Genomic DNA, 16,408 nt, shown 5'->3' with positions numbered 1-16,408 from the left:
TTGTGTGGCAGAAAAATGCTAAATGTTTCTGGATAGACATAGCTCTTATCCAGTTTTCTTCTAGCACTGTAACTGGTTGATTTGAGAGGCAAATCATTTATGAGGTGACATAAAGTTATTTCTGGTAGACTTCTGAGTAAGATGCTGAGGAGAAGACTTCGTGAATGCTGCCTATAGCTGTCAAATATTTTTGCAGAGGAAGAGGATGCTTCATCTGTACCACACATCAGTCAGTCAATAAGTTCTTACTATGACCCTATCTCATGTGTCCAATATTGTGCTAGATTCTTTGAAAGAAGTATAATAGCTTGTGTAAGACTTCTCTGCCAATGAGGAGCTTACAGTCTAGCTGGAAAGGAGAACTGAACTACCCTTCATGAAACCATCAAGCACCATTTAAGTAGGGAGCTACTTAAGATTGATTGTAACTCCAGGAAAAGTCCAGAGAAGGGAAAAGTCAGTGTAGGTAGAAGCCAGCAAGGAAGGTTGCACAGAAGAGGTGGAATTGAATGTTTCTAATCCAAAGTATTTGGACTGCTAGGACTTGGCTTCGTGTGGGGTAGTTGAAGCACTGGAGGGATGACCCATCATATTTTGATTACTTAAGTGGAATTGAGTTGAGCTTTCTATGGCTCATGGGTTCAGAAATGGGAAACTGGAAGGTCATTAAGTTCGACCTCCTCATTTCACAAATGAATAAAACTGAGGCCCAGGACATTTGTGACTTGCTCAAGATTATGATCCAGGAAGTTAGGTTTTCTGACTTCAAATTCAAAATTCTTTCCACTGTAGTACACAACTTTTATGGATGAGAATTTAATTTACTACATTGGTGGAAAGGAACACTAATAAGAATAATAATGATAGCTGACATTTTTGGAGTGCTTTACAACTGTCATCTCATTTAGTAGTACTAGAATCCTTTTTTTTAATAGATGAGGAAAAAAGTTCAGAAAGGTAAAATAGTTTAGTCAAGGTCACATAGCAAATGGTCAGCAGCATTTGAAGCTAGGCCTTTTGTTGCCAAATCTAGTGTTTTTTTTAACCATACCATGGTGTCTCTGTGAGAAATTCTCTCACAAAGGTAACTATATGGCCCTTCCTTCAGGTCAGAAAATAGGATTCGTATCAGTCAAGAAACTTGTTGAGATATTCAATTCTACTTGCAAACTTTTATTTCATGTTTATAGATGGGCTAAAGCACAGGAACTCATACCAAACATTAAATTTTCTATGGTTGTATTCCCTATAATAGGTTCATAGATAAGGTAAAAAATTTCACTGGAGAGTTTTAGAATTAACCAGTATATTGTGGAAGTAGAGATACAACCTCATTTAAAATTTTTATTTAATCCTTTTAATTCTCAGTTCTCTGTGCAAGGATTGCCATGATAAACTGAAAACAGATATTTTAATTGTATTTATGATCAGACAGTAAGTAAAATTTACACACAAGAAATCCTGGTGCTTTCTCCTAATTTCTCTTGATGGTTTTTTATTTGGCCCTAAACATTTACCCTAAAAATCTAAATCTTTCTTAAGTTCAAGTAAAATTTTGCTAATCTAAAAGATCCTGACATTAAAAATATTCTCATCTCCACGTGTACTTGACAATACTTAGGTGTAGTTCCACCCCTGAATATACTATAAGTCTAGGTAGAGAAATTTCAATTTCTTTCTAAATTTGCTATTCATCCATTCTGATTTTGCTACTTAGTACTAGCTGTAACAACACAAATTGGTCTTCATGCCCATACATATGGAATGCTTTCTTAAATTGCAAATGAGCTTTAATTAGTACTGAAACATAATACCAAAAGAATCTAATAATTATTCTTTTTTTTCCTGTATTTTACTCTTTCTTTTTTTCTTTCCCCCTAAGCAGGATCGAGTTTGGGAAGGAAGGGTGTGGGGGTGGGGGGGAGAAGGGGTGGGGACAAGACATAATAGCTGTCTTCAGATATATGAAGAGCTTCTATGTGGAAAAGAATTTGTATTTATTTTGTTTGGGCCTAGAAGGCAGAACTAGATGCAATGGCAAAAAGTTGCAAAGAGGAAAATTTAAAATTAATCTCAAGAAAAAGCAACTCAAAAAATTTGAGCTATACCAAAAGGTGATGGACTGCCTCTCGAGGTTCTCCTTTGACTTATTAACATGAAACCTGGATCACTATTTGTTGGGTATGTTGGAAAAGGAGTTCCTTTTTTGGATTGGGATGGACTACACAATGGACTTAGAGATCCTGCCCAAATCTGAGACTCTGTAATACTTTAACTCTCACCTCATTTTTTTTGTTTCTTTTCCCATTTTTCTGCCTTTAGTGGGCATTTATACACCTTTAGACTCCTACATAAACTAATGAATATATTACCATTTTTGGTTTGGTAGTTTTAATAGTTAACAAAGATTAAAGCATAAATTTTATGAACATAATATATTTACATAAAAAGGAAAAAGGATGAATGATTCTGGTGTTAAAGGCAACTGAAGCAGTTAGGAAGATGAGAAGATATGTTGAGCAATTGTTTTTTTTGGCCACCATTTTGGAATGACTGTGGTGATATAAAATGCTACCTTCCTTCCTTCCTTCTCTTCTTTCTCTTTTTTTCTCTCTTTCTTTCTTTCTTTCAAACCTGAAATAGCAGAGTACTTGAGGAATTAAAACAAATTTCTCCTCTCTTTCCTTTGAATATGCTGCTTTGTAAATATTTTGCACATAGTAGGCATTGCATGCATTCTTGTTGAGTCAAACAACGAATCAATCTAATTAACATTATTTTTTCATTTTTTAGAAAATGTCTATTTACAAAATGCAAGGTGAATAGCATATAGAAATGCCAAGTTATATTTTAAATCTAGTCACTGATGTTTATTTTTCATGTCTCAAATGCTCATATTCAGAATTTTGTTGAAACGTAGAAGTGCTTTTGAAAACTTTGAGAACTTATGTAAACCTGAATTAATTATCTAACAGAACTTAGCCTGTGGTCTTTAACTTAAGCACACACTGTATACCAGATATGTAGAGGATGATAACAGTGGGGGAAGATAAGAAAGAGAAAAGTTTCTTTAGATTCACTTCTCTAATGGCATTAAAGATGTCATTACATAGTTATATGGCAAATAGCAAAGCTCCAGACTTGTATAATGTCATGGATGTAGCCATATAACCAAGAAAGGAGGCAGTTGTCAAAAGCAACAGGAAATGGAGAGCTCTGCCAAAACACCGCACTCATTCCCAAGAAGAGAGAATGAGTGCGGTGTTTTAGCAGAGCTCTCCACCCCTGCTCTGACATGGCTTTCCCCTGTGTTCAGATGCCATTGGGAGTACCCCTTAAGCAAGGACTTCAGGAAAGAGAGTTCAAGAATGAATTGGGGAATGGGGCTTTGGTACAGCTTCCTGCTGTTCCAGAATATAACTGGCCTTGCAAGGTACTACCCATAGGGCCAAGAACTGCTTTAAAGTTAGGTGTTAGCTCCCAGGTTGATGATATTCAGTTTGTAAGGACTAAACCTTGGATTATCTGACTGCTATGTATGCATGTGATTTCCATGATCCCTCCCTGCCCCCCCCAATTGCTTATGTTAGACTACTCCAAAGAGGATCAAAGGTTGACCATGTGTTTAAGTCATAAACTAAGCATTTAGTACAAGTACCAGGTCTTAAATATTCCTGAAAGTCCCTCAGCACATAGAAGAGATCATTTGATAATAATTTTTTTCAGAAAGGGTGTCTATGAGGTAGGAGTTTGTCCACCAAATTTTGCTCATTTTGCTTTTGAATGCCATAGATAAAGCCACAAATATTGATGATTTATGAGCTTGATCATATCCTTTTACCTGCTCAGTAAAAAGCCTCAGCAGCATGGTATGGTGGCAAAATCCTTGAGCTGGTATGCATTGCTTCTAATCTGGGCTCTTCTACAAACTAGTCTGACCTTGAACAAGTAACTTCACTTGTCAAGATCTTAATTTCATATCTCTCTAGAGTCCTTTCAAAGTCTAAAATTCTATAATTTCAAAGGATAAAATTCCAAATAATTCTGACCAAGCCCAGAGACTTTCATGGATTGATTTTCAGTTAAAAAGCAACAATTCTAATAGGGAAAAATGCATTAGGGAAAATAATTTTGGAGTTGTCTTAAAACCACACACAACAACAAAAGGAGACATTCAAGAAGCTTAGGAGACCAGTTACTTTTTGTGGGAACTCCTACTGTGAGGTGGAGATAGCTGCTCCTAATCGCAAACAAAGCTAATAAAACCACAACCTTCATTAGCCAGGAAGTGACAGGCCCTCCTTGGCGCACACTGATTACAGCCTGAAAACGACTATTCTTCTAACCTGCCAAATTTTACTTCTGTTTTTCTCTCCCCAGAACATATCTTTTTTCTTAAATTTTTAAGCAAGCTTACTCATCAAATAATGAAAATTATTTTTTAAAAAATGTTATGTGTATGTTTTATTTGATTGATGACTTTCCCCAACCCCTTTCTTCTTACCAACTCCCCCCATCCCTATCCTTCCCTTTACAATCCCAACAACATTAAAAAGGCAATAGATGCTATACACAAGATGAAAATGACATGCTGGATTGATTAATTAGCCAACTCCTGCTTTGTTAAATATTTTAGTCTTATTAGAATTATCTTGCACATTGATCCAATATAACTGAACAGTAAGCTATCCCCTGAACTCATGCATAGAAGTAACATATGAAAGCTTTAACTTGTTATGTTCCTGATGCTTATATAAGAAAGAGAATTAATTTTAAAACTGTTTAATGTCCTTACTTGAGCAATAAAAGAGCAAGTTATTAAATTAAGAACATAATAAAGGTATAAAAATATTTGCCTACCTTAAAAATATTTTTTCTTTGTGGTTGATGATTGAATGTACTTATTTACTTTTGATTAAATAGACATAATGTTTTCTCACCCTGTCTTTGCTGTCACTAACAATCTCAAATGACCAGAGCTGATATATCATTCCTCGCCTTGTCTTTTTCAGTGTGCACCAAATAGAGAGTAGGAATATGGTGAGAAGTAGTACTAGTATTCAGAGAAGTAATATTCTCAGTGAAAGGCAGGTCTTTACTGAGGATTAAATAAAGAGAAGACAGATCAGAAGTAATTCTGATAGCCTGAAAGAATGGATGGCTGTAGGTCAGTGGATCCATCAGGTAGAGATTATTTTGTCCTTTCCCTATTAGCCTTCTTCACTCATACTCTGCTTCAATTATAGACATTTTAAAATTAAGAAATACACAATTTACGTTTTCTGAGATGTAATAGGATGTAGCCTTCTCTCAGTACTTCTGATTCTCCCTCCTTGTAACTCATAGCTTTTGGTGTTTATTTCACTCATTTGGTTCTTAGCAGCCATATTCTATATGAACTTTTAGTCTTTTCTTTCTAGTTAGATTGATGGTTAGCTCCTTATGTGCAAGGATTATATCTTACACTTCTCTTACCCCCTCACAGTGCCTTAAAAAATTGGGGTCTGAATTCTGCCTGTGCTGTTAACTAGCTGCATGATGTTGAGTTTAAACCCTCTCAACCTCAATATTCCCAACTCTCATATGGAGGAATTGTGATCTCTAAGATTCCTTTTGGTTCTCAATCCTCTGACGAATAAAAAATCAAGCTTTCTATTCCCTTGACCCAAGTTCTTCTTCCTCCTGCTCCTCATCAGTTTTTAATTACTGCTTTAAAATAAACATAAAAACACTTAGCAAATATTTCAATATTTAATTTCCTTGACTAAAAACTTACAGTGTTTCCTTACCACCCTCCCAACCCTAGGTCTCCAATTTTTTCATGATCCAGATATGATTTGAATTCGTTTTCAAAGAAGGTTCAATATAGTACTTTATAATTTCAGGTTAATCAAATGTAACACCACGTATTGATCTCCTTGTCTAAATTATTAGGGGAAGGAGAAAGTACAACAAAAGTTTTTCCAAGTGTTCATCCCTGTCAACTTAACAAACATTAATTAAGTACCTACTTTGTTCAAGGTACTATAGTTGATGCTCTGAATAGCAAGATGAAAAACAACCTTCTAGTCCCTGCTTAAGGAGTTTATGATCTAACAGAACAAATGGGAAGTACCCAATTAAGAATGATACAAGGTATAATATAATAAGGGCAAAGGAAAGGTCTGGACATTGTACCCTATGGAAATTTGAAAAAGGAGGTATGATTTTCAGTTGTGTGTGTGTGTGTGTGTGTGTGTGTGTTGGGTGGAAGGAATGTTACTGCATGTTAATGTACCTTGTAGTTTCTTAGTACAAATTTTAATTTACTACTCAAAGACTTTGAATATTTCATTTAAATACTGAGTTTCTTAGATACCACATCTCTCCTGTCAGATTGGCTAAAATAATAAAACAGGAAAATGATAAATGCTGGAAAGGATGTGGGGAAATTGGAACATTGTTGCATTGCTGGTGGAGTTGTGAGCTGATCCAGCCATTTTGGAGAGCAGTTTGGAACTATGCCCAAAGGGCTATAGAAATGTTCATACCCTTTGACCCAGCAATACCACTTCTAGGGTTGTATCCCAAAGAAATCACACAAGCGGGAAAAGGACCCATATGTACAAAAATATTTATAGCAGCTCTTTTTGTGGTAGCTAAGAATTGGAAATCAAAGGGATGCCCATCAATTGGGGAATGGCTGAACAAGCTGTGGTATATGAAGGTGATGGAATACTATTGTGCCATAAGAAATGGGGACGATGCAGACTTCATAACAACCTGGAAAAACCTACACGACATAATGCTGAGTGAGCAGAGCAGAGCCAGGAGAACGTTGTGCACAGCCACAGATATATGGATTCCGTGAGGACCAACCCTGACATACTGCGCTTTTCTCAGCAACCTAAGGGGCAAGGACAACTCCAGGGGACTCACGATGGAGAATGCTATCTTCATCCAGAGAAAGAACTGCGAAGTTTGAATACAGATCGAGGCGTACTACATGCTCGCCTTTTTTGCTTCTTTTTTTGTTTTTGTTTTTGGGTGTTTTTTTTGGTTCTGTCTCTTCTTTCTCATGATTCATTCCATTGGTCAAAATTCTTCTCCACGACTTGACTAGTGCATAAATTAATTCAATGCAAAGTTATACATGACAGTTATATGAGATTCCATGCCGTCTTGGGGAGGGAAGGGGGAGGGAGGGGAGAAAAACTGGAACTCAAAACCATGTAGAACCGTGTGTGGTAAACTAAAAATAAATAAAGAAATTAAAAAAAAATAAATACTGAGTTTGCTTTGGTCTAGGTCTGTGCTTTCATCATTATGGGGAACTCCTGGTGTGGAAAATTCTCTTTTCCAATGCAGACTGGCAACCTTTCTCAAATTTACAAGTTTTAGAGGGTTAAGTGGGGGCATATATTGAGAGATTAAGTGACTACTCCGATCACATAGCTAGTGTGTCAGGAGCAAGACTTGAATGAACATTTCCCTTACCCAAAGATTAAATCTCTATTTACTATGACTTGCTGCCTACATTTAAAGACTAGCTTTTCTAATTTTGCATCAAATTGGAACTCCATTTGGTAGCATATCACAAAGTATCCTTCTAATGAGTGATTAATTAAAAACTGATGATGATAGTGATGGTGATGATGATGATGATGACCTTGGGTCAAGTGAGTAGAAAGCTTGATTTATTACTGGTCAGAGCATTGAGAACCAAAAGGAATCTTAGAGATCACAATCCCTTCATATAAGAGTTGGGGAAACTGAGGTTGAGAGGGTTTAAGCCCAACATCATGCAGCTAGTTAACTGCACAGGCAGACTTCAGACCCCAAAGTTCTTTTCACTCCACCATAGTAGTTCACTCTTCTCAAATCACTGTTTACTTGGCACTTATTTGTAGCCCCGAAGTTGGCTGTGAATATGATCATTTATTTCTGACACTTTTCTGTCTGTTCTGCCTCCTTTAAATGTCTCATCAGATTGTTAATTTCCCCAGGACAAGGGCTTTACCTTTTATGTCTGTTTTGTCTCTTCCCCCAAACCCAGTTCAGTGTTGTGTGGATACTTAGCAAACGCTGCTGAATAGGAATCTGAATATAAGCTCCTTGTTGGCTGTCCCCAGTTCCATATATCAAAAGAACTAATTTTCCTTTCATATAGGGCCAGAAGAACATGACCCAGGATGATACCCAGGAATCAAGTGCTGTGAAAATCTTTGCCAGTTGCTATGGGACACGCACACACACACACGCATATATGCATATGTATATGTGTTATATATGTGTAATATACACACATATATAATGTGGAGGAGGTGTGTTATATGTGTGTAACACACACATATAACACACCTCCTCCACATTTACTACATTGACACATTCAGAAGGCTGCCGACAGAAAAGATGGAACTGAAGCCTAAATTACTCTGAGCCTTGGTCTTTGATTCTCAAGTTCATTAATAGAGTAACATGAAGAAATTTGTTCTACTGTTTGCTTGTTTTGTGTTCTAGAATGTCAAGGCACAGGATTTCTAAGAACCTATTCAAAATTTACCGGTTACTTTTAATTTGATGAATCCGATAAGCTTAGTACCCCTGATTTTCAGTAGATGAAATTAATTTGGGCACAGAGAGATAGAAATAAGTACTTCATAAAATGCATTTTATTTTACCATTAATAAACAGTATTTAGAAGATGATTGTAGCATATTTAATAATTATATCTAATGATATATTTTCTGGCACTAAAATGATCATCTTCCTGTCTTTGTATATAAAGTAAGAACTATGCCCTAAACTGACCTTGCCTGGTCTCCAGATTCAGGATTCTTTTTTCTAGGAAGAGATGAGGGTACCCATGGTTATTTATAGCATCTGTAACAAGAGTAGTAGATTATCTGAGGAAAACATCACTTTCACACATTCAGGAGGAAAATATCAGGGACCTATGCTGATTTCTATGTAGAAGTACTAAGTCTGTGTTATGCCTGGCATTTAGACAAACTAATGTTTATAATATAGTTTTTTTCCATCACTTTCTTCTTCTTTAGAAAGTAGTATTTCTTACAATCTCTAAGAAAACCTTGCATGATTTCCTCACAATGAATTTGAATTATTTTAATATGCCAGATTCCTTGTAAAAACCCATTTCCCTATAATGTACAGCAAATACAATAATCTTGTTATGTAGAAATTAAAACCCAGAAAAGTTCGTCACATAGAAAGTTTCTAATAGAACTTAGGATTCTGAATATTTCCATTTGCAGTAAGTCCCCTGTGCTATACTCCTGATCTGAGTTGGCCATTTTAAATTTTACTCTTACTTTTGGCTTCAACCAGTAATTTCTCCTATAAAGTTCCATTCTGATGATCCTAAATTGCTTAAACCTGATTGCTACCTTCCAGGAGGCTAGGCTCATCCTGCTAGACTTCTTTAAGGCTCTTTCACTGCCGGTTTCTTTGCTCACTATTCATTTCTTCATTCAACCAATCTTGCAGGCCTACTAAGTGCATGGTGCTGTGCAAATTACTCTGAGGCCACAAAACAAGTCACAGATGGTTATTCCCCTTAAAAAAGTGTCTCTCTGGGGCAGCTAGGTGGCGCAGTGAGTAGAGAATGGGCCATAGAGTCAGGAAGACCTGAGTTCAAATCTGACCTCAGGCACTTGACATACTAGCTGTGTGACCTTGGGCAAGTCACTTAACCCTAATTGTCCTGCCTTCCTCCCTCCCCCGCAAAAAAAGGTCTCTCTCTTTCTCTGGAAAGACAAGACTGGAACACATGAAATACTAACATAAAAAATACAAGGAAGTGAATGATCAGTGTCCAGAGGAGTGGTACTGGTAAATAGATAGCACAGGAGTTCCATAAGAGGAGGAAATCATTATCATCTAGAGCTGTCAGGGAGAAACTTCACAGAGGAAGTAGGACTTGAGTTGATCTCCCTCCTGCACTTCCTGCCACAGCGTCCATTCCTATTGACTTCTCTACAACTTTTCATATTGTCCGCCGCACCCTCCTCCTAGATACTTTCTCCTCTTTGGCTTTTGTGACAGTGTTCTCCCTTGGTTCTCCTGTTACTTGTTTTCTAAATCTGCTTTCCAGGTTCATCAGCTGCAGAGCATGGTGGTCCCCCAATGCTCTATACTAGGTTCTCTTTTCTTTCTTCTCTACGCACTGGCTTGATGATCTCATAATTTCTCAAGGATTCAATTGTCATCTCTGCTTAGATGACTCTCAGTTCTATACATCTCTTCCTAATCTTCCTCCCAAACTCTAGTCTTGCTCCTCTTGAATGCTTCACAGGATCTTCAAACTCAATGTGTTCCAACCAGAATACTTTATTTCTTCCTTACCTTACCCCCCCTAAGCCCACCCCCCTTCTCCTTTTGGTTATTGAAGGTATCATATTTCCAGTTGCTCAGGTTCATATTATTAGAGTTATAACACCTTGACTTGTCCTTCACCCCTACATTGCCGCCTCTTCCCCCTCCCCCATCCCAGCAATTACCGTGCCTTGATTGTGTTTCCACATCTCTCACATCTGTTATAATAGTCTCCTAATTGGTCTTCCTTCTCAATCTCATCCTATTATAGCTGTCAGATTAATATTCCTAAAACACAGGTATGAGCACGTCACTTTCCTGCTCCAAGAGCTCCACTGGTTCCCTGCTTCATGTAATTTAAAACACAAACTCTCCAGCCCAGCCCTCTATAAGCCTTCCTCGTTTTCCTTTCTAGAGAGTCATTATTGCTCCTTTCCACATTCTACATTTCCAACTTAGCCTGCATTCTCTCATTCCCTACATCTGTGTCTTTGAAGAGAGCAGTACCATGCTTGAAAGGCACTCCCTCTTCCCCTCTACCTCTTAGAACCCCTAGGTTCACTCAAGCCCCAGTTTAGATGCTATTGCCTATTAGAACCTGTCCTGCTCCTTCCTCAGTTTATCTTATATTGATCCATGCATGTACGTGGTTGGAATATCCCAGAAGAATACAATTTCCTTGAAGGTAGGGACTGTTTTATTTGTGTCTTTGCACGCTCAGTACCTACCATCGTGTCTTGAAATTTGAGTTGAATTGGAGTGCTATGGGGGAAGGAAAGGGGAATTAGACTGGATAACATGAACAGAAGTTCAGAAGGAGTGTTATCTCTGGGAAACAGTGAGGAGACTGGTCTGACAGGAAAGAAAAATTCTTGGTAATAAGTAGTTGGGGGAAACTAAAGTGAAGATAGCTTTAAGTTCCAGGTTAAGGAGTTTGGTTTTTCCCCCTTTTGGGCAGTGGTATTCACTGAAGAGTTTTGTGAAGGATACTATAATGATAAAAGTCATGTTTTAGGAGGATGTGATGATTGCCTGGAAGGAGGAGATGACAGAAAGAGAAGAGTCAAATATTAGTAGCATTAAAGACAAATATGACTGAGTTTTAGCCCTGCTGGCTGTTTCCAACCAAGCTTGCACATAAATTGAATTAGTACTGAAATATATCTGATGTGAAAAATGTGAAATAAAATTCCAAATGTTGATCTTGAAATCTTGTGTTAATTATTGCCAACTGGTGTCAAGTTATCGTAATCGCAGTTTTAAGTCTTTTCCTGGTAAGTACCCTTTGAAGCTTAATGTATAAATATAAGCAGGGCATCTAGAGTAGTGTGATGGAAAGAACACTGGACTGGATGTCAGGTGACAGGGACTCTAGTTCAGGCTCTTCGGTTCATTGGCTGTGTGACCTTGGACAAGCCAGTAAAGATCTTGGACTCAGTTTCATTGTCTGTAGAATGGGGGAGGGGATCGGATTGGACCTCTAATGTTCTTCTGAGTTTTGACATTCTATGATTTTATTAAGTCTAAGTCTTTCCATTGTTTACTTTTCCTATGCCTCTTAGAAGACACAATAAGTGAGTTCAAAGACACTAGTAAGAAGATTTAGGTTTATAATAAGATCTAAAATCTTAAGAGATTCCTTCCCTGTTACTATGAAGCTAAGCTGTTTTCCTGGAAGTGAAGAGTTGTCTCTCTGACACTTGGTATATAGAAAAATCAGGATTCAGGAGAATATAAACGATACTTTTAATATGCCAGCTAGGGCAAAGGAAAGAAAGGGCTAGAATTTTAGAATTGAAAGGTAATTCCAGAGGTCAGTCTGTATACTACTTTAAAATTTACATATGTATGCCACTCTGCCTCTGGTTAGTATTTTACTTAAATCTTTTTGATTATTTTTGACTAATCCTGTGATTGCATTGGCACAGGGAATTACCATTGAGGAAATTCCTTCAGTCAGTGCCCATCAGCACCTACTCTTCAATTTATAGTATTAGATATTTGCCTGGGGCACTAAGAGGTTGTATTACTTAACCCAGAATCACACAGCCAGTAGCTGTCAGAAGCAGGATTTGAACCCAGGGCTTCCTGACTTCAAGGCCAACTCTCTATCCACGATGCCACACCATCTCTCCCCAATGAAGTTGTGGGATGGTGGGAAGAATAAGAGTTAACAAAATGGTTTCTATTCCTGGCTCTGCCACTATGTTTCTGTGTGACCTTGGGCAAGTCATCTAATTTCTGGGCTTCAATTTAAGTATAAAATGAGGATGTTTGACTAGACAAGGTCCCTTCTAACTCCTAGAGTCTATTGGCATTCAAACTATTCACAAAAATCTACAGGGAAAAAATTCTTGCTGCCTCATTTAGTAACTCCTTCCAATATATAACAGCTTTTATTATTAGGAAATTACTTAATTCAATGCATTTTACCCCTTCTATTTTCTCTTATTCTATTTTCAGTGGAGATAAAAATGGAGCAGGTTGCTATCAATACTTAATCAATAAACAAATATTTATTGAACAGCTTTTATGTATAAATCAGTGTTTTTGGTACTTTGTACAGAATCAGAAGACTTTAAGAAATTTATAATGCAAGTAGGGAAAAAACATTATAAATACTAAAACAGAGCATGATAAGTGCTAAATGATGGGTATAGACATGTAATGTAGGATTCAAGAAGAGGGAGAAGTCATTAGCCTCTAGTATCAAGGCTCACCACATAATAAGCACTTAAATATTTTTCATTTGCTCATTCCTTCATTAGACCTGAGATCAAAATAGGCAATATAGGCAGACCCTTAACGTGCAATTTTTGTAGGAGAATACAGCAAGGAATACTTCACTTTTTTTTTTACAAATGCACATAGTTTTAATGCTAGAAAATTCTAATCTCCCTAGCATGTCATAGAATCATTGATTAGTAGCTGGAAAGGACCTTATAGATAATCTAGTCCAATCCTTTTACTGTAGAGGAGGAAAGTGGGACCCACACAGGTAGCAAGTGGCAGAGTCCAGATTCAAACCTGGATCATCTCATTATGAATCCAGCATTCTTTTCCTTGCATCACTGTAGGCATTTTGTGCTAAATCAAGTCATATGTGTTTTAATGAAGGCTCAGAGCTTCCAAGGGACATGAATGTACAAGGTGTATAACTTTCAAAGGCAAGGTAGAGTTATAAACTATAAGCCCTCTCCAAGGTTACCAGTGACTTCCTCATTGCAAAAACCAATGGACTTAACTCAATTTTGCTTTCTCTTTGACATTTCTGCAGCATCTGTAAGTGTTAGCAATCCTCTCAGTCTTAAAATTCTCCACTCTATGGAATTCCATGACACTATATTATCCAAGTGTCTACCAACCTTCTTTGTCTCTTTTGTTGCTGTTGGCTCTTTTTTCTCCTTTCTCTAACTGCAAGTATTCTCTAAGGTTCTATCTTCAGTCCTCTGTTCTTCCCTCTCTACCTTCTTTGCCTCAGAGATCTTATCCCCTCTCATTGCTTGAAATATCACTTCTATGCAAATGGCTTCAAAATTTATATTTCTAACCCTCAACTGCTTCTTTATCTCCAGTTCCACATTTCAAACTGTCTGATAGAAATTTCCATGTGTATGCCCCACTGTTACCTCAATATGGGGTATGAGTTGTTATGGCAATGGTGGATCCTAAGATTTCGATGAACTTTAGATAAGTAATCAGACTAGATTCTAAGAAGGCAGCATCATAAAGTAGATATAGTGCCAGCCTTGGAGTCAGGCTAATGTGAATTAATATCCAACTTCTAAAACATACTAGTTATAACCCTGGGAAAGTCACTTACACTCCTCAGTGATATAGGGAGATAAAACTTGGTGATGATCTGCATTTATAAAGGGAAACTCCTCCCCAGAAATTCCCTGAAATGACAGGTCCTGGTCCCAAATCAACCAAATAACAAACTAAATGCTGGAGTCTTCTGAAAACCAACCATCTTTATAAATGAAGTGTATCTTTATTGACATTCCTTTTAGTGAAGTCATTGCAGAGCGTTTGTTTGTCACATAGTGACATTTATTATACTTTACATAGAGTGATTACATTAGCTGAGTCTATTCATTATTCTAATTAAGGGAAAATTAATGGCACAGTTTAATTTTTCATTATTTCCTCTACTTCAATAATAAGGAAACTAGTAAATAGATTTCTCATATTATTCATAAAATTATTGTAAATAGGTCAAAGATTAAATTTTATGTGTATCATGATAAGTAAAGTATAGATGAAATCTTGATTGTATTTATAATGTTCTAAAAACTAACTGCACAGTAAACTTTATCAATTCTATAGTGGGAAAAGCATACTTTGATGAACTTTATTCAGAAAGATTATTTGATAATGGTCAGTAAAATCCAATTTAGAATGGTATGTAATATTGTTCAAAACACATAAGGACGAGTATAGTAGAATACAGATAAATGTCCTGAGTCACCAATTCGTCTTGGGGATGTTTTTATATCCCATGCTTGTTAGCTCTTTGGAAAGAATATGCAATTTGCACAACTTTCCCAAGACTCCATTTTAGAGTAGTAAAATAAAAGAAAAAGCTAACCTTTTACTTCAGTTCCTCATTTCATTAGATGAAAAATACTGAAGAGATGACACCTTTCAACTACTTATTGTTTTCTTTACCCCTTCAAAAAATATAAAATTTTTAAAGAAAAATTATGGAAAAAGGCATATGATGATAAAATTAAAGGAAAATACAAATGAGATAACGTTTTTATGGTTTTTTCTGGGAAGACAACTTCAAGATACTTTATACTACAAATATCTGTTTTCTCTATATTTTATGTGAATTGGAGTGGGTTGATGAATTAGATACTATTCAAATTTTTGAAGTCTTTATGAAGTCTTTAATGAATGACTAGCAAAAATTGGCTTAATCTATGCTCTGATACTGTCTTTTTACAAAATACAAACTCTTCAGTCTAATATATGAAACCTTATACAACCCTTTTCCGTCCTACCTTTCTAGGCTTATTTCATAATAACCCTCTTCACATATTCTTTGTTTCAGCCAAACTGATTGACCAGTTATTCTCCAAACCCAAACTTTCATCTCTAGTCACCATACGTTTGCATAAGCAACCTTCCATGTGTAAATGTCCCCTCTCTGCCTTCTCCTCTCAACATCCTTACCTTCCTTCAAGGTTCAGCTCAGGTTCTACCTTCTCTGTGAAGTGCTGCCTACTCTCAATGAGAGAGAGTGTGGGTCAGAGAAAAGATGAATTTGAAGTTGGAGGACTTTATTTCAAATTCTGACTCTGCTACTTATACTTCTGGCCAAGTGACAATACCTCTGGGCCTCAATTATCTCAGCTGTAAAATGGTGGAGTTGGACTAGTTGACCTCAAATGTCTACGGATTCTAACCCTACATTCCATCCGTCTACTGATGTGTGTGAATGTTTTATCTAGTGCCCATATCCCCTCCCTAGTAGAATATATGCATCTTGAGAGCAAAGGCAATTTCACTTTTGTCTTTATATTCCCAGCCCCTACCAGAGATCCTTGTACAGGTTAGGTGTTTAATGAATGTTTGTTGAATTGAATCAAATTTAATTCTTGATTTAGGGAGGCAAAAAAAGGGGATGTATTATTGGAGATATCCACTGCACGAAGTACCAAAATACAGTGTTTAAATTTTAAGTAAATATCCAGAAATAAGAGAGTTGCAAAGACGCAACTGTTAAATTATGATAATAAAAAGGGATAGAAGCGTTCCTTTTTCTTCATTCACCACTAGTCACATGGCAGAAGACAAAGATGATGTTTCAGTGGTAGACTCATGACTTACCTGTACCATTATTAACAGTGGTCTGGATTGCGGCTTCTGGCCCCATAGTGTCATATTCTTCCTTCATTTCTTCTGTGGAAAAAGAAAAAGAAATTCAGCTTTAGCAGTTGTACACTATAGAAGGGCTTACAAAACTAAGCATGCCAACTGCAAGAACAAGGAAGATTCTTTTAAAGGAAACAGAGAAAAGGCTTATTGTAGACCATTAGACAATAGCTTTGTTTGGGCAATTGAATGAATCCAATTGCACTAGCTG

At 36.8% G+C, this 16,408-nt stretch overlaps 1 protein-coding gene across 1 annotated transcript in view; it reads right to left on the bottom strand.

Annotated features, from left to right (window-relative positions):
• ZEB2 (zinc finger E-box binding homeobox 2) overlaps nt 1-16,408 on the bottom strand; it is a 142,788-nt gene that overhangs the window by 22,821 nt on the left and 103,559 nt on the right. The window contains exon 4 of the mRNA XM_036747244.1: nt 16,153-16,224. Within this exon, the coding sequence (XP_036603139.1) occupies nt 16,153-16,224 (72 nt within the window). The remainder of the gene's footprint in view (nt 1-16,152; nt 16,225-16,408) is intronic.

This window comes from Trichosurus vulpecula, chromosome 2 (genome assembly GCF_011100635.1).
Source record: "Trichosurus vulpecula isolate mTriVul1 chromosome 2, mTriVul1.pri, whole genome shotgun sequence".
NCBI classification, from domain to species: Eukaryota; Metazoa; Chordata; class Mammalia; order Diprotodontia; family Phalangeridae; genus Trichosurus; species Trichosurus vulpecula.
This window is presented reverse-complemented; position numbering and strand designations above follow the sequence as displayed.